At 46.1% G+C, this 25,857-nt stretch overlaps 1 protein-coding gene across 8 annotated transcripts in view; it reads right to left on the bottom strand.

Annotated features, from left to right (window-relative positions):
- RFX3 (regulatory factor X3) overlaps positions 1–25,857 on the bottom strand; it is a 351,522-nt gene that overhangs the window by 49,636 nt on the left and 276,029 nt on the right. For all 8 annotated transcript variants that reach the window (XM_075597033.1, XM_075597041.1, XM_075597089.1 and 5 more), the window contains 2 exons: positions 9,485–9,606; positions 222–334 (listed from right to left, as the gene is read on the bottom strand). In XM_075597033.1, coding sequence (XP_075453148.1) covers positions 222–334; positions 9,485–9,606 — 235 coding nt within the window. The remainder of the gene's footprint in view (positions 1–221; positions 335–9,484; positions 9,607–25,857) is intronic.

Below are 25,857 nucleotides of genomic sequence, written 5' to 3'. Positions count from 1 at the left end.
AAGAAAATTCCACTGAATCCTGCATACCTGTAGCATTAATCTTATTCCCTTAACTTTGTAATGGATACCTCTAACACAATTATTCTTTCAGAGAAACTATATGTAACTTTGCTCTTCTATTTAAAAAATTAGATTAGAACAAAAGGTTGTGTGGACACAGTGGCCACCACACAAATGATGGCGAGTTAATAGTTTGCATGCATGAGTTACAGCTGTCTTACCTCACAGTGCTCCCGATAAAGACTCTGCAATGACTTGATATCTTCAAAGGTTGTACCATCTGGCAGAGAAGATATTTGAACTTCTGCAAACTCTGGAAGTGCTCGAGATGCATCTGTTGCCATGACAACATAATGGAAAAAAGATATTGTAGATGGTGCCAATTACAGCTTCATTAGGAAAATATTTAAGAAGCATAGCAAGACAGACATTCTAAAAAGCCACATCACTTAATGCGCAGAAAGCTGGCAAAATTTTATTTTTATTCGTTTATTAATGTTGCTAAAAAAAAATAGAAAACATTTTTAAACAATCTCTGGGATTAGATATTTGTTTCATAGCACAGAAATATACCACCAAATATGATGAAACCATGTCCATGTGTATTTAAAGTAGGTTTATCTGTTAAATACATACTACATTTTGTATAAAACCACTTGCAAATGTGAAAAAATAAATAAGTACTTGATGGATTAAATTTATTCAATAAAATTAATTGTAACAATTATTCAAATATTGTGGTCTTCAATGTAAAACTTAATTTTTTTTAAATTTTTAGAAGTTTTTGGAGGATATGCATCAAGTGTCGCAGTTGAAGCAAACATTCCCAAATTTCGCATGTTCCACCATTTCGATCTGCGTCACTCTTGCATCAATGTATCAAGGTGCTTGAGTCAGCTTTGTTCCACTTGTGTCAGCAATTTGGAACAGGGGTTTGGAGCAGTTATGGGAAGAGTAACATTCTCCCCTATTTTCTCCAAAACCACTCCCCAATCAGGGACGTAGCTATAGCCTGAGCAGCCCAGGGGCCCAGTCTCCCCCCCCCCCCTGTCGTTGGCCCACATGTCTCTTCAGATTGAGACAGGCGGGGGGAGATGGTATGCGGCGGCAGGGCCCACCGGCGTTAAATAGAAGCCGGTAGAGAAATCAGCACTTATTACATGGCGGAGCAGGACGGCAGGGAAGGAGCGCACTCTAGCTGTCTGAGAAGGAGCGCACTCTAGCTGTCTGACCCGGAAGCCTTTCTCACTTCCGGTGTCTGCTGCTAGAGTGCGCTACTCATGCCGTCCTGCTCTGCCTGTATAACTAGTGCCGATTCCTTTGCCGGCTTCTTTTTAACGCAGCCGCTACCGTAGCATACCATCTCCTCCCGCCTAGCTCTATTACAGGTAAGCATGGAGGGGGAGGGGGAGAACTGATGAAGATGAGGGAGAGAGCTGATGATCCAAACCAACAAGTGTTCCTGGCGCAGATTTAAATGTGCAATACAAAAGGCCCTTTTGTGCGTCAGAAGCTAACGTACCAACTCTGAAGATCCAGAGAGGTACCTTATTGGCTGAGGCAGCTGTGATGCGTGAGGCTGACAGAGGAGCCCCTGGACGTGAGTGAGAGCCGTGGACTAGGTAGAGCGTGCAGAAGCCAAGCAGCTGATCTGGGAGAGTGGTTGAAGAGCGCCCAGAGTCACTTCATGCTTTTAACCAGCGGGAGAGTGTGAGGGTTTCCCTCCCTCCTCTGTGTTGTATGTGATTCAAGTAAAGTGTTAATGCACTATTGTCCTTGCATTTGTGTTTCCTTCTGCATATGAGATCTGGAAGGAGTCCCTACACCAGAAGATTCTATGGTCTATGGGAGAGCAGTACTGTGTGGTATCAATGTTTAGTTAAACACTGGGGATATTGGCATTTTGTATTGCACATTTCAATCTGCGCCAGGAACACTTGCTGGTTTGGATTGGTGTTTTTTGGCGGTTTGTGAGACCGCTGGTGTTCAGGCTGCATTTTGAAATAATTATTTTATATCACTTATTTGTTGTTTATTAGAGAGATGATGATGATGATGAGGGGGGTGATCTGATGGCGATGAGGGGGAGAGCTTATGATGATGATGAGGGGGAGATCTGATGGTGATGAGGGGGAGATCTGATGATGATGAAGGGGAGATCTGATGGTGATGAGGGGGAAATCTGATGATATGGGGGAGATCTGCTGATGATGATAAGGGGGAAATCTAATGGTGAGGTGAGATCTAAAGGTGATGAGGGGGAGAGCTGATGATGATGAGGGGGAGAGCTGATGATGATGAGGGGGAGAGCTGATGATGATGAGGGGGAGATCTGATGATGATGAGGGGGAGAGCTGATGATGATGAGGGGGAGATCTGATGATGATGATGAGGGGGAGAGCTGATGATGATGAGGGGGAGAGCTGATGATGATGAGGGGGAGAGCTGATGATGATGATGAGGGGGAGAGCTGATGATGATGGGGAGAGCTGCTGCTGATGATGATGATGAGGGGGAGAGCTAATGATGATGGGGAGAGCTGATGCTGATTAGGGGGATATCTGATGGTGATGAGGAGGAGAGCTAATGGTGATGAGGGGGAGAGCTGATGGTGATGAGGGGGAGAGCTGATGGTGATGAGGGGGGGAGCTGATGGTGATGAGGGGGGGAGCTGGTGGTAATGATGAGGGGGAGAGCTGATGGTGATGATGAGGATACCTGATGATGAGAAGGGGGGGAGATGAAGATGAGGGGGAGATATGATGATGATGAGGGTGAGATGTAATGGTGATTAGGGGGAGATCTGAAGGTGATGAGGGGGAGAGCTGATAATGATGAGGGGGAGAGCTGATGATGGTGAGGAGGTGAGATGATGATGATGGGAGAGCTGATGATGATGATGATGGGGGAGATGATTATGAGGGGGGAGCTAATGATGATGGGGAGATCTGATGATGATTAGGGGAAGATCTGATGGTGATGAGGGGGAGAGCTGATGGTGATGAGGGGGAGATCATCTGATGATGATGATGAGGGGGAGATCTAATGGTGATGAGGGGGAGATCTAAACGTAATGAGGCGGATAGCTGATGACGAGGGGGAGAGCTGATGATGATGGGGAAATATGATGATGAGGGGGAGAGCTGATGATGATGGGGAGATCTGATGATGATTAGGGGGAGAGCTGATGGTGATGAGAGGGAGAGCTGATGGTGATGAGAGGGAGAGCTGATGCTGATGAGGGGGGAGCTGATGGTGATGAGGGGGTAGAGCTGATGGTAATGAGGGGGAGAGCTGATGGTGATGATGAGTATAGCTGATGATGATGAGGAGATGGGGGGAGATGATGTTGAGGAGGGGGAGAGATGATGGGGAGGGGGAGAGACCATGAGGAGGAGGCGAGAGATGATGATGAGGAGGAGAGATGATGAGGAGGAGGGGGAGAGATGATGAGGAGGAGGGGGAGAGATGATGATGATGAGGAGATATGATGATGAGGAGGGGGAGAGATGATGAGGGATGATGATAAGGAGGGATGAGGAGAGAAAGGATCAGGGAGAGGGACAAAAAAATTGCAGTCAGTATTGATATTAATGGGGCCCTGAATTGTTTTTTGCCCGAGGGCCCACACATGTCTAGCTACGCCACTGTCCCCAATGCATACAGCATACTATACATAGAATAATGAGGTGTATCAATATATACGGTACAAACAGAGCTGCATCAATTCAATCCACCAGGTGTAACGTGTTTTTCTCTGCGCCAGATGTATGAAGCTCAAATGACAAGCTTTATACACATGGAGCAGAAACATATTGATGCAAATGAAAACTTTTGCTCTGTCAAGATTGCTCCATCTTGATTCTGTACATATTTCTGAGGTGTTTCTGTGGAAGCATGGGAGGTCAAGGTCAAAATCATTATAAGACCTTCTTGTCATCCCTCATAACTGTGGTGGTTTATGCTTCTAGCAGAGTCTGGCTCAAAACTACACATGTAGAAGGTCTCACCGTCTCCGGCTCCGGAGACAGTGTCGGCAGCGATCACACAACATTTATTTATCCTTCGGTACCGTGACCCCCGTGTTCACGTGACTGTGGGTGGCAGCAACCCCGGAGACAGTAAGGTTAGCTACATCTGTACAAATATTCTCTAAGAAATATCCAATGCAATCCTACAATATCGATTTGAATTTCAACGATTAAATCCCCCCACATGTCTTGGGATGAAGATGGGTATGGCAACATATTCATGGAAGATATGGAATTAAAATGTCTACATACAGTGGTGAGAAAGTTTGTGAACCCCAATGATAATTACAGAAATTCCATCGTTTTTCCATGACAACCTTGTTGAATCAAAACCTCTTTTCTTAAATATTAAATAGGATTTATATTAACCAATTCCATGTCTTGTGAAACAAAATGTTGTATGAATTACATAAACAATTAGTAATTAAGAGTCAGGGTATGTGCAAAAGTAAGTGAAACTCTAGTTGTATCAGCTAAATTAAAGGGGATAATTAGAATCTGGTGCTTTAAATAATTAGGTAGATCTTCAGGGGTGAGTTTGGAAGGTCCCACCCTATTTAATGATCAGAAATTGTGTGAGTTTGGTCTTCACCATACAGGTGTGTGGAAATGCATCATGCCATGATCAAAATAAATCTCTGAGGACCTCAGAAAAGCAGTTATTGATGCGCAATAGTCTAGAAAATGTTACAAAACCATTTCTTAGGATTTGCGGATCCACTAATCCACTGTCAGACAGATGGAGAAAGTTGAAGTCTACAAATGGAGAAAGTTGAAGACCACAGTCACTCTACCCAGGAGCGGTCGTCCTGCCAAAATCTCTCCAAGAACTAACCGTCAAATCATCCAGAAAGTCACAAAGAACCCCAGAGTAACATCCAAGGATCTGCAGGCCACTCTCGTCTTGTCTAATGTGAGTGTTCATGACTCAACTATCAGAAAAAGACTATACAAGAATGGTGTTCATGGAAGGATAGCCAGGAGGAAACCACTGCTCTCTAAAAAGAACATTGTTGCCTGTCTGAAGTTCACAAAAGAGCACATAGATGATCAATAAGACTTCTGAAGCAATGTTTTCTGGACAGACGAGTCAAAGGTAGAACTTTTTGGCCTCAATGAGAAACGTTATGTGATTCTAAACATACAAGCAGATCTACAAAAGAATGGCTGCATAAGAAGTAATTCTGCATTTTAGAATCACCTAGTCAAAGTCTGGACCTAAATCTCATCGAAATGTTGTGACAGGACCTTAAACGAACTGTCCATGCAAGGAAGCCCTCAAATATCACTGAGTTGAAGCAGTTCTATAAGGAGGAATGGGTCAAAAATCTTCAAAACCGATGTGAGACTGACCAGCTGTTACAGGCAATGCTTAGTTGAACTCATTGCAGCTCAAAGAGGTGCCACCAGGTACTGAATCTAAAGGTTTACATACTTTTTCACACATGGATATTGAATGTTGAATCATTTGTGGATAAATAAATGTTGAAAAAGTTTCATGTTTTTGTGTCATTTGTTTGATCAGGGTATCTTTAGCTATTATTAGGACTTAGATTAAGATCTAATATCATTTTAGGTTTGAAATATGTGAAAATCCTAAGGGGTTCACAAACATTTTCCTGCTATTGTATGTGCTGTATGTACCACATCTAGGGCCATACTTACTAAGTGGTGCTACTCTAAAAGACACTTTCCAGCATCGTTAGACACCTTATGGCCCATCACTTGAATGGGCCATAAGGTGTCTTCGTGGGGTGGAAGATTTCTTATGGATAGCATTGCTTAGTAAATATGTCCCCAAATCTGATGCATTGATAGCTTTGTAACATTAAAAATATACAGTATTTTTAAACTCTTAGAATTTTTTTTGTTGCATCCATCAATAGAATTATTATGTGAATCTCCTTGATGCCACAGTGACACTAGTGACAAAATGTTAATGCATTATATTCGTGTTAATCCATAACAAATATCCCAACATACTGTACAAGGACTCTAAATTTACAAATGATGCACATATATATATATGAATGCACGATCAATTATGGGGAAAGAACATTTAATATTCCTGAATTGTTATTCTGGTTCTCAAACAATGCAGTGAACAAGACTTAGTATGAGATGTGATTATATTTAGAAGTAACTTGTTAAAAACTGAAAACAAGAATGATCCTTCAGACATAATGAAATACTTAGAGGAAAACAATGACGCACCCATTAGCCCATAGCTTATCTCATAACGTAGATTTTAAACTCAGATGTCTAAAGGATAGAAAATAATTGAACTGAAAATAGGACAGAAAGTAATATACATTTTCTTGTTAACGCATTAGACAAAATAATTTATTGTCATTTTCTATTTTCTATGTAGGATTATTTAAACGCCTTTCCTTGATATCTCGGAGTACATTCATTCTTTACTAACCTTCTTCCCACACACATTTAAATGAGATCTTTAGGACTAATTTACTAACTAGCCCTTTCTCTCACTCCCAGAAAAGTTTTGTTACGGTAAATATATTTACGTCGTCTAACAGAAACAATGGAAGGGCAGGTCCATACTGCTTTCGCCCGCACAAAGGCGTACGCGTCCGTGACGTCACCCGCGTGAAGCGGGTGTGTTTTCCGCACATGCTAGATGCACCATCAGGGGGGGGGGGTGTCAGTGAAATCACAGAGCTGGTTCGCCCCCATTGGGCAAACCGCTCACGTGAGCTGCCTGTCGCGCTGAGAAATCAGTTTTGATTTCTGATTCCTCGCGCAACGCGCGCCCCCTCCTGCTGCCGCCCACGCGGTCTATGGGCGCGATCAATGCCTTAAGGCAATGTGATCGTGTCGCATTTCCTAAGTTAGCCTAAGTGTTTGCTTGTTGGTTTGAGGTCTCTAGTAACGTGTGTAACATCATATGTTTACAGTATAGAAATATAAATAGCCTGTGTCAGCAGTGTCAATTGCCACTCTTGCTAGAAAGAAGGCAAGGGCTCGGCTCCCCACTACCATTTTCCTTTCTATCCATTGTCCAGGGTCCCTGCAGGTCAACCCAAAGTTAGAACGGAGGCTGTGAACACAGGGGTCAGCAAAGCTGGAGAACTGAACAACCGCAGGAAATACTGAAGTCAGAAAGTAAGGAGAATATAAGTCAAATAAAGACACTCCAGGGGACACAAGAAAAGCTTTTGAGTCATAAGCCAAGTGTAAAAGTAAAAGAGGATTCATCCATAAACAAGTCTGTGGGTCTATAAAGAGCAGTCAGTATGAACCGAATGCAAAAAAAACAAAAAGAAAACTTTCAGATATTTAATGGCATAGATGGCATTTTGTTAAGTAGATCTGTTTGAGACCAGTAAATGCTCTACAGCAGGGTTGCGCAATCTTTTCCCCCTGCGCCCTCCCTGCCGTCTCTCCGCCCCCTCCTTACCTTGGCTCCGGCGTTCTGATGTCACAACGCCACGTTGCCATGGCAACGCAGTGTTACGTGACCCCGGGCAATCTGATGCTTCATTTACCATCTGAGCGAAAGTAAATGAAGTTACAGAGGCCTTCGACGCTTCCCCGACATTTAATTTAAATGCCTTCGGGAACTGCGTGGGGCCTCTTTAACCCCTGCGTCCCGTCCCCCCCCCCCGCCGAGAATCTCGCGACCCCTGCCCCCCAGTTTGCACACCCCTGCTCTACAGCAGCAAAGCGAGTGAAGAAAGACAACAAAATAAAGAACATACAGTAAAAGCATATGAACTGGTCCAAGTCCTAAAGAGCTGGTCAAAGAAGATTACAATCTAAATGGTGAGATTCCTCAAGACATGATTCATGAAGGCAATAAGGTGCAGGTTAAGAGAAAGAGCCAAGAACGTCGGGTGTGATGTGGAAGGAATTTGAGTTCAGAAAAGTAAGGATATTATGACGGGAAATAAAGAACGAGAGTATGGTAATACATATCAAAATGGGTGAGACAGACAAACACAGAGAAATGGCAGAGAGAGGGCACAACGTGGAAAAACAGAGGGAAAGCAATATTTTATACATGTAAATGTTTTATTTATTCAGGGCTCTAGACTGTGCTACATGTTCAATTGTTCCTTTCCATTATTGGGTCATGTGTTGTGATATTTAGAACACTTCTGAATGCCATGCTTAGTCACAAGTAATGTCTGAATGTTTTCATTGTTTCTACATAAAAGTGGAGGCCATACAAATTTGTGAGAGAAAAAAAAGAAAATCCACCACGACCACTGGGTGGGTCTCATTTTGTTTTCTTGAGTAGGTTGTAAGGACTAGCAGAGAATAGCTAACGATACAACTCACAGAGAAGGTCACTTCATGCTGAGCTCTTGTTTGTGGTTGTCCTAAACTGGGGCAGTGTTTACCATAGTGAGCCTATTCTGTCGGTCTATATTAATGACATTCAGGGCTCCGACTACTGGAAATGAACAGGTGCTCTATAGGACTACTTAGCAAAGAATAAAAATGCTCTCAAAATATGATCAAAAAAAGATTGGTGTAGTTGGTGGAAAACAGAGGTTTTCATTGTTACAGTAGGTAACGAGGGTCCTTACTCAAGTGGAAACATAAGGTAAAGGGGTACAAAATAGTTTAATCAAGACCAATCGCAGAGCAGCTGAACATAAATGCTAAAGGAGCCTTTTCAGCAGTGCATAGGTTGCAATCGCCACACAATTTCAGCATAACATCAGCTGCATAGTATTCACTCATAATACCCATCTTCCATACAGAAGACTTTCAATCCATGCAGAAGAACTTAATTTGTTGGGGAAATGAAGATGCCTCTATTGGAATACAAGAGGACATTGCATTTGGAACGAGTCTCACTCATATAAGAAAATCCTACCCATTACAGAACCAATTACTTGCAATGTATTGACATTTCTTTTTTTTATGATGTACAGTATAATTTAGTTTTTGTGACCTATCCCATCTTTGTTCAGTCATTTGTATAAAAAGTATGTGTAATGTCTGGTCAACATTAAAAATACAATTTTTTTTTGGATCTGTCTATAAGGGGTAGTCTGGAGACTACCATAGGATATATAAGGCTACGTGCTAGAGCCGGCGAAGGCGATGCGATGGTCAGGCGACAATCGCTGGAAAATCAAATAGAGATGACTTCCAGCGTTCGCGACCAAGCCGTCGCTCCGCGCTTACTATAAGCGCACGCGACGGCGGCAACGCATTTGTTTTGCCGCTACGTCGCTGTCGCCGGCACTATAAGCGCAGCCCTACACTGGTATAGCTGAACTAGAGAAATAAAATGGACACCTTAAATATTTTATTTTTATGTTCTGTTTCATTCTGGTTCATTTATTGAATTCACACAGAATTAAATTGCTGCTGGTGGTTGCTAAACTTCCTCAATCAGGCAGTACTAATTCTGACAAGCAGAACAGCAATGCATGTATTTTATTCATTTCATTTTTATTTGCAATCCATGTGCCTACCTAAAAACTGTTGGTGGTGTTGGCTTTGGGCAATTACGGTTTGCTCAACAGATGCACCAGTCTGTGGTCCGCTGCCTGCAAATCCATCTCCCACTCCATCCACTTTCTGCATAGGCTTGTACCTACAAAAACAATGATAATAGCAACATGCACAGAGTTCAACTCTTTTGTAAAATGTCTTTATGAAGCACTCTAGCACTTACCAACATACCACATACTGCATACAATGAAAGCCCTTACCCAAGACAATCCTTGCTGTTTTAAAGTTACAGTTGTTTCCCAAGCAACGTTCGGTTTTTGCTTTTTAGTAAAAAAAGAAAAACTAAAGCACGGTTAAAAGCAGGTTTGCAAAATTGTCTCATGCGTGATGTTTCATAGCTTCTATATTTACATTAACGAGGCAATCCAAGCATTTTTTCTTCTTCGTTTTATTCATACAGGATTGAATCAGGGGCTCTCCGGAGCTGGACCCCATTAATTTCAGCTCCGGGACCCCCTTCTCTGAAGGTACATACCTCCTAGGGGGTGCTGGTAGCAACTCCGGGGTTCACATTGTGGCTGATTTTCAAACATCACTGGCCCTGCTGGCCAATAGGAAGCCGTGACGTCATCCGGTGCGGCTACATATTGTCCCATGTTACCGGGGGCATTAAACTGCAGGAGATACCAGCAACCCCTTTGGAGGTAAGTATCTCAGGAAGCTGTGGGTCCCCGGAGTTCAAGTTAATGGGGTTCAGGTCCGGACCCACCCCTGTTTAAATCCTATATTACAAGAAAAAAAAGCAATGGCTTGGATTGCTCCTTTAAAACATGGAAAGGTTGAATGTAGGGTCTAAATTCCTATTGCCGGCCATTCAGTCCCAGCAATGTATACATTTGGTAAGGGTGCTGCACATGCAAAAGTTAGCAAAACGACACTGCGGATCTTCCCCTGATGCAGTGATGAGATCACAAATGAAATGCAGCTGTGATAAAGTCCACAGTGCCGTCATCTTAGAGCAACAATCCTCCCTGCTCACAATAAAAAAAAATGTGTCTCATTTCTGTTTACCATTGTTAAATCCTTCTGATGCTGCTGTTTCTTGGCAATCCCACCCTTTTAAGTTCTTCAGTTTCATTCTCATCTCCCTGGGAGGTCAAAATGACCACCGCTATTCCCGGATGGCAACAGAGGCTGTCATGGAACAGCTGATAATAAATAGATAGCGCTAAAATAATAACCAGGTATAACTTCACAACCAAAAACAAGTGAAAAATAGATTAGCAAAACAAATGTTGCGTTATTACTTTTTTTTTTTCCTCACAAAATACTTCACATCTGTCTTACTGTGAAGTGTCTAATCGCTCTTTGCCAATACAAAATAAATGACTCATACGGTAGAAAGAGAATTCTTCACCGATACATTGTGTGTGCTGTGAAGACTTCATACGGCTCCAAAAAGAGGCTTATGGGATTTAAAACTATTCGTTATAAGAACAATCATGTTGGTCATTTAAACCAGGGGAGCGCAAACTTTTTTCCCCTGCCCCCCTCTTACCTTGGCTCCGGCGTCGGCGGCATGACGTCACGTTGCCATGGTGATGCGTCTAAGGAGCCGCCAGAGCCAAGGTAAGTGCAGTTTACAGAGGCCTTCGCCGCTTCCCCGGCACTTAATTTAAGTGCCTTCGAGAAGCGCGCGGGGCCTCTGTAAACCCCGCGCCCCCCGCAGACAATCTCACGCCCCGAAGTTTGTGCACCGATGATTTAAACAATGCGTTGCATGACCCTCTGGCATTCAAGGTGCTAAAAAGGGCAGTTCCACTTAGCTTGCAAAATAATATTTTGGAGACATCTTAATGCAATTGGTTTTGTTTGTGCGTATTTAGGACCAATACAAAAGAAAAACGTTTATATATTTGCATTACAGATCTCATATTTCATGAAATTCATACAATAGTTTAACATTGGAAAACGTTGAAGCTTTAATACTATAGATTCAATGCTCAATATCTGTAAAGATTACAAATTAATTAGTGTATAACTACTTAAAGCAGCAATACTTCATTACCCCCCCCCCCCCTTTTTTTATATATATTTTAATATGTAAAGCATGTGACAATATATAATTCTCCATTCCTAAGCTGGCAATCGTTTGGTGCTCATGTTATAAATCTGTAAAAATCCTTATTGTGTGCCTAACATAATGGACACCTGTCGGTTCCAATCAATCCTTCAGTCAGTGTAACTCAGCAACTACAAATGTATCCTTATATTACTAAACTAACATTATCTATTTGAAGAAGCAAACAGTGCAACAATTTACAATAACCAACAGTGTAAATGTAAATAAATAAATATATATTTATATATACAGGCATACACAGCTTTAAGGACACTCACTTTAAGTACACTCGCGAGTAAGTACATGTCGCCCAATAGGCAAACGGCAGCTCACGCATGCGCCTGTCAGCACGTCCTGAACAGCAATACTGGCTCCCTACCTGTACCGAAGCTGTGCACAAGCGGGGAGACTATAGCGCCTGTTACAAATGCGTTATTTACATCAGTTATGCACGTATATGACGATTGCAGTACAGTACATGCATCGATAAGTGGGGAAAAGGTAGTGCTTCACTTTAAGTACATTTTCGCTTTACATACATGCTCCAGTCCCATTGCGTACGTTAATGCGGGGTATGCCTGTATATATATGTAACGGGTTTCCCCCCCCCCCCCCCAATCTCACATTGGCCCGGGTACTCTAACAACCAACCCCCCATTACGTGTTCGTGTTTGGTGGTGCACCTGTAGGCAACAGGACTCCTGAGTCTCCCGCTTGATGGTATTAGGGGATGTCATCAGGACAGGTAGCTGAGGTAGTGGGTGCGAGTTCAACTTACATCATGTGCAGCGCCTCCACCTCATCAGGATCTGTGCTTCCGCAGGGAGATGGTCCTGGTGAGGAACTCCTTCTCGGTGGTGACTGCCACTGCTGAGTAATCTCACACTCACATAGTGGGGGTTTCGTTAACAAGGTCATCTTTATTGTAGATTGGGATGTAGCAGACTGCCCCATGCAGCTGCCGGCTCTAGCCGCACATCTCCTCGTGCTGTCCCTTTGCCAGGTACGCCCTCCCGTATTGAAGTGGGGTTCCCTCTTCTCCTAGGGAGACCCTCTCAATGCCAGGTCCCTGGACACAGAGTGGCTTAGACAGGCTTGATTGGTCAACCTGGACCGCTAGTTACTGCACTAGGGTCACAAAGTGTTCCTACAATCCCTTATGCAGGAAAATACAAGTTACCAGCTACTTCACATAACTGCTGGAACACCCACTAACTAACTGTGTTGTGCCTTATATACTTCAGGAGGCAAGCGTATCCCTGATGTCACTATCCAGGGACTCAGAGCATACAGCCACTCCCCTCCATACACAGGGCACCTCACCAGGGTGTGAGGGAAAACCTCCATAACTACTGCTGGCATACCCATACTTATCAGGACTTACTGCCAACAGAGAGGAAAGTAGTATACCATTATTATGCATGGCTATATACTCCCCCTGGTGAATCCCCACCGTCCCGGCTGGGGCCTAAATTTGGTGTACCTTACGCTAGGAAACACTGTAAAAGAACACACAAATTAAGCGTCAAACATTACCATATTTTCATAATAATGTCAGAACATCACGCTCACTGACCAGCAGGGGCGTTAAAGAAAATATCAGACCACTCTTCTTCGGGACCTAATAATAGTGTCGAGGGTCTGGTTTCTTCACCTCCCGTCCCGCAGCATCGGTGACTGTCACGCTATACTCTCGAGGCAGACCTCGCTCATTACAGTACACCGCTTTGTGCATGTAAATGCTGCGCCCGATTTTCCAAACCCTCATTAGTTGGGAAACCCTCTGCTCAGCCTGAACTCCCTTAATAGCCCCTCCCTTATTGACAATGTAGTATTCAATGTCATTACGGAGCCACCTCTCTCGATTATCCTCTATTTCGCGCATCAGAGGTTCGGGAACATAAGGGTACTCAAGCCCATGAGACCGCTTATACTTCGCCATAATGGCTCGTTCAGCTCGGCAGGCCCGGGTCAATTTAGTTTGCCCAGCCCTTCCCGGTAACACCCATGACAGGGGCTCGTCGGACTCCACCGGATCCTCCAACCCTTCGGAACCCTTGGGTTTAATAAAACCCCCTTTAATTCGGTTCCACCTCACTCTCAACTCTCTGAGGTATGCCTCATCACTGAACTCCCCAGGAGCCCACCAATGGTCCACTATCCCATCCCTTTCTAAAATGAAACAGGTGCGGTCTATCCAGGCGACATACCCCTCATATAGTGGTGCCCACCATCTAGTTTCCCGTACCTCCTCTGAGTTGGATTCTAGTGGCTCTTCCTCTTCAGGCCCGCCCGATGATACCCCTGAAGTACCTTCAGATGGCGTAACCTTTCCCCGAGGCTGTGATCCGTGTCTACCCGTAGTACTCACTACACTAGTACCATCACTGGGTACCGACCCTTGTCAAGAAATCCTCCCTCCACCCTCCGATCCATTATCCGAAGTTCCCCAGTCCAGGCTTTCAGTCCGATCCTCGGTAGGACCCCGGGAATCCCCTGACATCCCCAGGCTAGACGTAGACCCGAATGAACACGTGACAGGGACAGGGGATTTAACTAGGGCCTTGGGACTAGCTCTGGGAGTGGACGGGGTTGGGGGACGGGGCCGGACAGTAGGTATCGGCAGGGTTACGACCTGCTCCTCCGCAATACCTGACTCGCTTCCGCCACAAAGTCTGTTCTTTTCTTTGGCAGCTGGGCTCCTCTCTCTCCGGATCGAGCGCCCATTCCGTCTGTCCGTAGGAGATCGACTTCCACTGCTCGACCGCAGAGGCGCGATCATCTCCCACTCGATGCCGCTCTGATCGTCCGGAACTGCCTCTGGACACGCACGTGCTGCGACGCCATCTTGGGTTGGGTCCCCAATCGAGACCTCTTCTTCCACGAGGACATCCGGCAACGCCCGTCTGCTACGCGGTCCAGCCTGGCCCTGGATCCGCTCTTCTTTGACTTCCACCCCCTGGGTCTGCAACAAGCACTGGGCTGGCCTACTGCTTCGCAGCGTCGGGGTGGATCGACCAACTTCCGACCCGCTAGTCACCATGGCAGTGGGACTCCGGCGATTGGGTTGTCGCGGTACTGGAGACACTCGACTCCGTGTCTCCACACCACGCGGGATAGCATCTCGCCAAGGCGTATCACTGGTATGGTACTCGGTTAACAAGTCCTGGGTATCAGCTAGTCGGGCACACTCCTCGTCCGAGGACTCCAACTTACAGTTCGGGCGGGGCATTCCAGTAGGGGACCGCCGATGGGCTCCTTTCCGGTCACCTCTCCGATGGCTGCTTTTCTCTGCCTTGAGAACCCGGCCTGATTCCGGCTCCGCGGGACCTGCACTCTCCCTCCATAGTGCACCCGGAAGCTCCGCTGCCGACATCGGGGTAGAATCTTTCACTCCCACGGCTTGTACTGGCACAAACGTTGTCATGGGCCACATATACTGCAGTCCACAGTGAGGGCATCGAGCCTCGCTGCCCACAGCTCCACCCGGCAGTCTGCACTGCAGGCAGAGACAGACCACTGTCTCCACACCCTCTACGCGGATAATCAGGAAGCCTCCTGGAACCGAATAGGGATGGATGGAGATCAAGGGACTCTGGTCCACTTTCTCGGAATGTTCAGCCATAGTCACCAACGGAGGCACTCTGTTTAGAGGTCTGTATCGATCAATGGCTCTTCGCAACTGAAGGGCAGGGGCTGGTTGAGCAACCCCCTCCTCCTACTTCCTCCATCGGCATCCAGCGGAACTGCAAACCACTCCCCCTGGTTGAAACTAGGGGGATGTCTCGTAAACTTGTAGGCTGACCCAGCACAGGTGTAGAGTGAGTCATAGTCCATGAGGGCGCGACTCCAGCTTTCGCGCCAAACTCCCCCGCAGGGTGGAGTTTTCTCGTTGCCGCCAATCCTGGCCAACAATTAGCAAACTGCAAAGCTGCAAGACTTTCTGCAGCTGGCCCACGCGGTGGCCCGGGAACGCGGGAACCGCCATTTTGGTTAGTACTGTCTCTCTTCATATTTGAGGTAGCGTCTGGCTGTTTGTGTATTGGTGTATAACAAAGTCCATTTCGTTCCTCCCATCTCGCAAGGCTGTCGTCCTCACTAGTCTCGAGGGTACTTTCCCGAGAACATAGACAGGACAAACACGGCGCAGCCACAGCTTTCACGCCATTCCATAACAAGCTCACAAAAGTCTCTTCTGTAGCTAGTTCTTCTTCCTCAGTCCGACATCCTGGACCTTCTGCTCTTTGCAGATCCTCCATTCTGACGGTTGTTTCTCGATCACTGTATACTGGATTATTGTACATGGAGCTCCGCTCTGCGGGGCAGCTACCACATCAGTACAATAAACATGCCTTGTGCACCACCTTATGTACCTAACGTAGATCTGACTCGTGTTTACACTACCTCAGGCTAGGCTCACTCTCTCAGTGTCTACTGTATCTCCTTCTTCCCAGTCTGTGCTCCCTTCGGTAAGTGATCTGGAATGGCTAGAGTACTCTGGGGCTTCCATGCAGTACTTGGGCGTCTACCTCTCTTGGTCAGCCTAGTGCAGACCCTCTCCAGGATTCCTGACCACGTTAACAGGCTATCCCTTTAGGCATCCTACCCCTAGCGCTACCTCAAGGTGACTCGGACAGCTATAGCCCCTCTCCAGACCCACTAACTCCTCTCAGGTTCCCAGGTTGTCCCTGCGGTTCCATCCCAACACAGCACAAAGTGGCAGCATACACTTTCCCTGTTTCCTAGCGTGTGCCTAGCAAAAGCCTGTCCTGTTGACAGGTATATATATCTCAGCAACGCATCCAATTGTAACGGGTTTCCCCCCCCCCCAATCTCACATTGGCCCGGGTACTCCATGCAGCTGCCGGCTCTAGCCGCACATCTCCTCATGCTGTCCCTTTGCCAGGTACGCCCTCCCGTATTGAAGTGGAGTTCCCTCTTCTCCTAGGGAGACCCTCTCTATGCCAGGTCCCTGGACACAGAGTGGCTTAGACAGGCTTGATTGGTCAACCTGGACCGCTAGTTACTGAACTAGGGTCACAAAGTGTTCCTACAATCCCTTATGCAGGAAAATACAAGTTACCAGCTACTTCACATAACTGCTGGAACACCCACTAACTAACTGTGTTGTGCCTTATATACTTCAGGAGGCAGGCGCATCCCTGATGTCACTATCCAGGGACTCAGAGCATACAGCCACGCCCCTCCATACACAGGGCACCTCACCAGGGTGTGAGGGAAAACCTCCATAACTACTGCTTTCATACCCGTACTTATCAGGACTTACTGCCAACAGAGAGGAAAGTAGTATACCATTATTATGCATGGCTATATATATATATATATATATATATATATACACTATAATTCTAAGTTGGATTCTGTTTTCCGTTCGTTTGTATGTCAGAAGCATTGAAATCTCACAAACGGCACCACGTAGCACCACAAATCTTTCACTGTACATTCTGCGGCGGATTTGTAGGTCAACGCAACTACTTTGAGCTTCCAATGTCACTCACCTCCCAAGTTATGGGCATTCTAAGTTTGTATCGGCTGGACAGCAGTAAAAGCAAGGGGCAGGGGGTGTGGCTACTAAGGGAAGGGGCGTGTCCTTGCCTTCTATGGGGCTGTGTGTGTCAGTGATTCTCAGCCAGGGCTCCGCGGAGCAGCCCCAGGGGTTCCGCCTGGCCGCCTCCACTCACTGCTGCCTGGCTCTCCCCCCTCCTCCTGCTTCCCTCCCTCCCCTCTCCTAGGAGCGCGCTGCAGTCCCAGGGGTTCCGCCTGGCCGCCCACACTCACTGCTGCCTGGCTCTCCCCCCTCCTCCCCTCCCCTCTCCTAGGAGCGCGCTGCAGTCCCAGGGGTTCCGCCTGGCCGCCCACACTCACTGCTGCCTGGCTCTCCCCCCTCCTCCCCTCCCCTCTCCTAGGAGCGCGCTGCAGTCCCAGGGGTTCCGCCTGGCCGCCCTCACATACTGCTGCCTGGCTCTCCCCCCTCCTCCTTCCCTCCCCTCTCCTAGGAGCGCGCTGCAGTCCTCGCTGCCTGAGGTATGGGATGGGAGATCTTGGCCTGTGATCTACAAGGGGTGGAGGGGGGGAGAGGGGGATCCGTGGTGTCGGCGGAGAGCTGCTGCTTCTGTAATCTTTGCATGTGAGCTATGGGAGGGGGGAGAGGCTGCTTCTGTAAACGTTCTTTGTGTGTGTGTGTCTCTGTGTGTCACTGTGTGTGTCAGTGTGTGACACTGTGTGACACTGTGTGACACTGTGTTTCAGTGTGTGTGTGTGTGTGTGTGTGTGTGTGTGTGTGTGTGTGTGTGTGTGTGTGTGTGTGTGTGTGTGTGTGTGTGACATGTGAGTGTGTGTGACATATGTATGTGACATGTGTGACATGTTATTGTGTGTGTGTGACGTGTGTGACATGTGATTGTGTGTGTGTGTGACGTGTGTGACATGTGATTGTGTGTGTGTGTGTGTGACAGTGTGTGTGTGTGAGACAGTGTGTGACTGTGTGTGTGTGTCACTGTGTGTCCGTGTGTGTGTGTCCGTGTGTGTGTGTCCGTGTGTGTGTGACTGTGTGTGTGTGTGTGTGTGTGTGTGTGTGTGTGTATCAGACAGTGTGTGTGTGTGTATCAGACAGTGTGTGTGTGTATCAGACAGTGTGTGACGTGTGTGACAGACAGTGTGTTTGTATGTGTGTGACAGTGTATGTGTGATATGTGACAGTGTGTGACATGTGATTGTGTGTGTATGACAGTGTGTGTGTGACAGTGTGTGTGTGTGTGTGTATCAGACAGTGTGTGACGTGTGTGACAGACAGTGTGTGTTTGTGACAGTGTGTGACATGTGACAGTGTGTGACGTGACATGTGTGTGTATGTCACTGTGTTGCAGTGTGTGTGAGTGACAGTGTGTGTGTGACTGTGTGTGTGACTGTGTGTGTGACTGTGTGTGTGTGTGTGTGTGTGTGTGTGTGTGTGTGTGTGTGTGTGTGTGTGTGTGTGTGTGTGTGTGTGTGTGTGTGTGTGTGTGACTGTGACTGTGTGTGTATCAGACAGTGTGTGACATGTGTGTGACACAGTGTATGTTTGTGACAGTGTGTGTGTATGTGACAGTGTGTGACATGTGACAGGTGTGTGACGTGATTTTGTTTGTGTGTGTGTGACGTGTGTGACATGTGCTAGTGTGTGACATGTGATTGTGTTTGTGTGTGTGTGACGTGTGTGACATGTGATTGTGTGTGTGTGTGTGTGTGTGTGTGTGTGTGTGACGTGATTGTGTGTGACATGTGATTGTGTGAGAGAGAGGAGGAGGAGAGGGAGGGGAAGGGATAGGAGAGAAGGGTGGAGAGAGGGAGAGGAGAAAGAAGGGAGGAGAGAGAAGGGGGACAGAAGAGGGGAGAGGAGAGAGGGGGAGAGAGGAGAGAGAAAGGGGGAGAGGAGAGAGGAGGGGGAGAGGAGAGGGAAGGATGGAGAAAGGGAGATGAGGGGGAGAGAGAGAGACATCGATCCGTGGGGGGTGATGTGAGATGCAGGGGGGGGGGTGATGTGAGATTCAGGGGGGTGATGTTTAAACCAAAATCATTACAAAATATATACACATTGTTTATTCAAAAGTATGAGTTAGTTATTATTTATTACCCCTACTGCTTTACACGTCTATTTTGTGATTTACTCCTGTCGAACATGTCATCCAGATAGAGGTTCCCCGAAATTGAACGAAATACTTAAAGCGGGGTGGGGGGATATGTGCCGGCAGCGGGGGGAGATGTACCAACAGGGGGGGGGGGGGGCACAGCAGCCCGGGGAGATGTGCCCCCAGCGGTGAGGGGGGGGGACATGTTCCGGCAGCGGGGGGAGACACACACACAGACACACACACATAGAGACAAATCTCACCCCGCACTACATATATATATATAATATACACAATACACATAATATTAGAGAGAGGTGCTAACCGTAGTGATCATAGACGCGCGGTCACGCGTCATCGGGAGCGTGCGCCCCCTGCACGCGTGTCCAGGGGCTCCCCGAGGGAGCCCTGGTGTCCCGCGATCGCGGGACAGCGGCAGGGGGTTCCGGGGGACCCGGCGGACCCGGCAGCGGTAGGGAGAGCGCCCCGATCGGAGGGCGCTCTTCCGCTGCTTCGGCGCGCGCCCGTCACACTCGGGCGCGCGCCAGGCTACTGCTGCGGCACAGAACGGGCAAATGCTCGAATAAACTGTGCCGCAGCAGTAGTATGTCTGTCCAGTTAAAACGTGAGTGCTAGATAATGCACTTACACATAAATGAGGATATTAGAACAGCGATGCGCAAACTGTGGGGCGCGAGATTGTAAAATGACGCTGCGAGGTCATGTGACGTTACGTTGCCATGGCAAAGTGGCATCATGACGCCGACGCCAGAGCCGAGGGGGGGGGGGGGGGCGCGGAGAGGGGAACTGCCGGTAGGGGGGCCAGGGAAAAAGTTTGCGCTCCCCGGTATTAGAACATTCATCCAATCATAGGATCCGGAACACTGTGGAGAATTATATTCTTGAATGGATCTTTATAACCCCAAAATGGTTAATCCTGGCTCTTTAGCTGCTGGAACTAGAAATATCCCAGTTTTAATTCATTCTCCAAAAGGAAATTAACATTGAATAAAAAACGTGATGGTAGGATACTATTTATTAAAAAAAAACCCTAAACAAGTAGGTATAGAAAACTGACATTTATGGCCTCATGCTATAAGCAGCGATAAGCCACTTATCGCCAGCTTATCGTCAGCTTATCGCCAGTTTATCGCCAAAAAAGCCTACAGCGATTCAGTATGCCCCGATAAGATGGCGGTAAGAGCAAAAATCGACACTTTTTTTGTCGAAATAACCTCCCACACGCGCGGCGATATGCCACTTATCGCTGCTTATCACCAACTTCTCAAACTCACTCAATTCTAGTAGCCCCGACCAGCTTATCGAGGCTGATCGCCGCTCTAGAATGGAGATTTCCTCTCCAAATCGTCCTGCCACAAAAAGTTAGCGAGAATTGAATATTTTATTCAATATTAATTTCCTTTTGGAGAATGCATTAAGACTGGGATATTTCTAGTTCCAGCACCTAAAGATCCAGGATTAAACCTTTTGGGGTTATAAAGATCCATTCAAGAATATAATTCTCCAGTGTTCCGGATCCTACGATTGGATGAATGTTCCAATATCCTCATTTATGTGTAAGTGCATTATCTAGCACACACGTTCTAATTGTACAGACATACTGTACTACTCTATGTGTGTTTCCCCCTCCCTTCTTTCTTTTTTTCTTGTGCGGCTAGGTCAATTCTAAATCGTGTTAACATTATCTATTGTTACAGTTTACAGCTCAAACTGCTGGGCATATTGGCAACAGATTATCACAAACAGGAAAGTGTTGAAAAAATCTTGCACTGCTTGGGAGGTGGCTAAAACCTGTTCTAGAAATCAAAGGATACTTTAAAACTAATTAAAAATGGCATTAAGAGTTGAATTTAAAAAAAAGTCACTATTACCTAATACTACAGAACTGATTTCTTTGGAAAAAATATAAGATCGAATGTTTTTCTGCTTTAATACATATTTCTACGTATTATTAGTTTGTATTATTCTATTAGTTATATTTAAACCATTTATATTAAAACATTATATTTGAATTTAAATTAAACATGGTCTCCCAAACTGTTCCAAAGCGTTATTTTTGCATCCTCTCTTTCTCTATGTCTCTATTCTTCTAATACTATCTCCTCCTAAAAGCCCCATAATGTATTTTCAAAAATCTACATCAAAGAATTCTTCAAATTGGCTTTTATGAAGAAATGTATCAGTTTTAAAATGAATACGTTAACAACAAAAATGTAAGACGTACAGTACTACCTATGTTTGCAGTATGTAGTATTTTTGCACCTACAGTATGTTTGCAGTATATAGTATTGTTGCACCTATATTTGCAGTATGTAGAATTATTCCACGTATGTTTGCAGTATATAGTATTGTTGCACCTATGTTTGTAGTATGTAGTATCGTTGCATCTATGTTTGCAGTATGTAGTATTGTTGCATCTATGTTTGCAGTATGTAGTATTGTTGCACCTATGTTTGCGGTATGTAGTATTGTTGCACGCATGTTTGCAGTACGTAGTAGTGTTGCACTTATGTTTGTGGTATGTAGTATCGTTGCATCTATGTTTGCAGTATGTAGTATTGTTGCACCTATGTTTGCAGTATGTAGTATTGTTGCACCTATGTTTGTAGTATGTAGTATCGTTGCACGTATGTTTGCAGTATGTAGTACTGTATTGTTGCACGTATGTTTACGGTATGTAGTATTGTTGCACGCATGTTTGCAGTATGTAGTATTGTTGCACGTATGTTTGCAGTATGTAACCAAGAAATGTACTGCATCAGGAGATGTCCTACAAAACACCCCATACCTACTGGAAGGGTTACCTCGTTCTTCATTCGCCTCATTCTCATTATTATGGTATACAAAAAGTTTGCACCTCATCTTGAGTTGGACATATTCATCGCCACACGTGATTGTTTTGATCCACCTGGGACTCCATTTAAAGCAGCACTCCTGGCTACACTTTTTTTGTAATAGGTTTGAATTAGGGGGTCTCTGGAGCTGGTCAGTTTTAATTTCAGCTCTGGAGACCCCCCTGCATTTTTAAAGTGTCGCCAGCAGTGCTGCCCTAAGGTTAGATGCAACATTTCCAGAGAACCCCAAGTCTCACACAATAGAAAACAGTCCCATTCATTCCTTGCACTAAGCCAATGGTTCTCAACTCCAGTCCTCAAGACCTCCCAACTGGTCAGGTTTTCAGGATATCCCTGCGTCAGCACAGGTGGCTCAATCAGTGGCTCAGTATTTGAGCCACTGATTGAGTCACCTGTGCTGAAGCAGGGATATCCTTAAAACCTGACCTGTTCGGGGTCTTGATAACGCCTGCACTAAGCCATATGGACATCAAAGGAGTTTCAGGCATTGAAGTCAGAACTACTACATAACACTATTATTATTGATGCTTAGGTCCAGAACGCCCAAATATCTATCATTTAAACACCTAAACCTTGACAGCTATGAACCTAGAGCTCTGAAATGTCAATACTCAATTCAGATGCTGAAATCCTGAAACCATTCAAGATGTCACATGAAGACAATTGTAAATGTGATGGGGAAGGAGCACATGCTATGTAGGCACAAGAAAAATATATATACGGAATACCTGGCTTTCAGAGGTACGTTTGAGGTCAGGAGTCTAGGGAAATTGCTCTACACGTCTAGTGCATATGAAGGAACTGGTGTGTGACAAGCTACAATAACAATATTTAGTACTAGGTGGTTGTTATGAATTTGGAAGGAAAGGTAGTTTAATTGCAGACAATTGCTTTGCAGATCAGAGGTAAAATAGGTTTCAGAGAGTCTGTCTCAACTGAATTGTACAAATCATGTCTTGTGAACTCCATTAGAAAATAATGCATGACAGGCATGTAGAAGGCTTTCATGTCTTATATTTACACTATAAGCTAGGAATAAGCACAATGAGTGAATAACACTTTCAACAAAAACACCTTGCAAAACAATATGAACTAAAATAGCTGATTTATTTTGGCATGTAATTAGTATATTTCCCAGCTATCTCAGGTGTGTTCAGGTTTGTGCGCAGGTATCTCCACGTATGCTATATAGGAGAGTTTGGCGAGGTATACAAGTCATTTGGTAATCTAGTAAAATATGACTCTCTCTCTCGCACTATGCATTAATATACTTTGCAGGTCTCATTTTATTGTAAGTAGGTATTAAACATCAATTAACTCTACGCATGTATCAAACAGTTCTTAACGGTTTGATTCACCAAGGGAGGGAGTTTCGTGACAGAAGAAGGTGTTACTAGAGAAGTCCTACAAAACACATGATGGTGGGGGGGAGAGAGTAGGACATCTTTTGGGAGAGAGTATGCGGTCATCTAAGTAGGAGGCAAATAATGAACACTCTGACAATGGGTAGAAAATGAGATTTCTGCAGCTGGGCCAGCAAAAAAAAAAAAAAGAAAGAAGAGGAAACTGCTAAGGATGTACACAGTCGAGGGTTCAAATTCCAAAACCCCACAAACCTGGGGCGTTCGGTTTCCCTAAACCTGCAATTTCTGAGATACTCATGGTGCAGATGAAGCCAGACCACATGTTGGAATCTAAAATCCAAATCGGGGACATAAAACAAACCAATTCACTTTACTACCTCGGATTTGGGTCCATCCCCCACTCCTGGTGCCTCCATGAAGTTTAGGGGGGGGGGTGTGAGAAATCAGGTCAGGGGCTCCCTCAAAACCATGGAAAGTACACCTCTCCTTTCTGTAATCATCACCATAACTCAGGCAAAGTACTGTATTCACAATGAGTTGCAAAACCAATTGTTTGAGCTGTGATGTCAATAATTCTATTGATGTTTTCCAGAATTAATTTTCAGAAAATGTACCTATTTTCAGCTTTCTCAAATGATATAACTTGTTCAGAAATAATAATAAGGTAAAGGCATCCCAACTTACTTGAATGGCAGTAAACGGGAGATTGAGCACTTTATAGGAGCTTATCGAATCTCCCCCAATGAGTTGACACTGGGATTGAAACCAGATTAACCCCTTTAAAAGGGTTGTTCTTTTCAGTGAGATACTGCTTCTGTGGCTCCCTTTGCAGCCTGTTTAAAGATGTCAGAATGCATTGCATGTACATATATAGCCTATGGCAGCGGTGGCCAACTCCAGTCCTCAAGGGCCACCAACAATTCAGGATATCCCGCAATCAGTCATTATCAGTCATATGATTGAGCCACCTGTACTGAAGCAGGGATATCCTGAAAATCTGACCTGTTGGTGGCCCTTAAGGGCCTGAGTTGGCCACCCCATGTCTATACAAAGGGTTGGGTGAGAAGTTAACAGAACCCCTTTACATTTTCTTTGATTTCCTGGCAGTGGTGTAGCTAGACATGGGCGGGCCCCTGGGCAAGAAAGAATTTTAGGGCCCAATAATTTTAATACTGACTGCAATTTTTTTCTCCCTCCCCCCATCCTCTCCCTGATCCTCGCTTATCATCCTCTCCATCCTCTCCATCCCTCCTTATCATCATCATCATCATCTCAAGCCCTCCCCACCATCATCACCTCTCCCTCTCCTCATCTCTCCCCTTCCTCGTCTCTCCCCCACCATCATCACCTCTCTTTCCCCCACACCATTACCACCCCTCCCCACCATCATCACTTCTTTCACTCCACCATCACCTCATTCCCCTCCACCATCATCACCTCTTTCCCCCTGCCCCTCCCCCTCACCTCCCCCCCATCACCTCTCTCCGCCCCATCACCTCTCTCTCCCCCCAACAATCATAAACTCTCTCCCCTTCCACCTTCACCTCTCTCCCCCACCATCACTTCTCTCTTTCTCCCACCATCACTTCTCTCTCTCTCCCATCATCACTTCTCTCTCCCTCACACCATCACCTCTCTCTCCCCCCCACCATCATCTCTTTCCCACCCACCATCTTCATCACCTCTCTCCCCCCACACCATCATCACCTCTCTCCCCTCCCCACCATCATCACCTCTCTCTACCCCTGCCATCATTGCCTCTCCCCCCCCACCATCAACTCTCTCTCCCCCCATAATCACCTCTCTCTCCCCCAGACCATCATAACCTCTCTCTCTCCCCCAGATCATCATCACCTCTCTCCCCCCCTCCATCACCTCTCCCCCCTCCATCACCTCTCTCCCCCCCACCATCACCTCTCTCTTCCCCCCACCATCATCACTTCTCCCTCCCCCCACCATCATCTCCCTCCAACCCACCATCATCACCACCTCTCCCTCCAACCCACCATCATCATCACCTCTGTCTCCTCCCGCACCATCATCACCTCTCCCTCCTCCACCATCATCCTCACCTCTCCCTCCCCTCTCGCATGCCGTGTGGGTGGTCCGGCGTTACACAGAGGATAAGCCGGCAGAGGAATCAGCAGCTGTAAGGCAGAGCAGGACAGCAGGGGAGGAGCGCTCTCTAGTGGTTTGACCCGGAAGTCTTTCTTACTTCCGGTGTCTGCTGCTAAAGCACGCTCCTCTCCAGCCGTCCTGCTCTGCCTGTGTAACAGCTGCTGATTCCTCTGCCAGCTTATCCTCTGTTTAACGCTGGGGGACTGCCGCCACATACCATCTCACCCACCAGCATGAAGAGAGCAATGGGCCGGCGACAGGTGTGGGGGGAGAGCGGGCCCCCGG

Source organism: Ascaphus truei, chromosome 1, assembly GCF_040206685.1.
Source record: "Ascaphus truei isolate aAscTru1 chromosome 1, aAscTru1.hap1, whole genome shotgun sequence".
NCBI lineage: Eukaryota > Metazoa > Chordata > Amphibia > Anura > Ascaphidae > Ascaphus > Ascaphus truei.
Note: the sequence above shows the minus strand (reverse complement) of the source record. Positions and strands in the feature narration are given on the sequence as shown.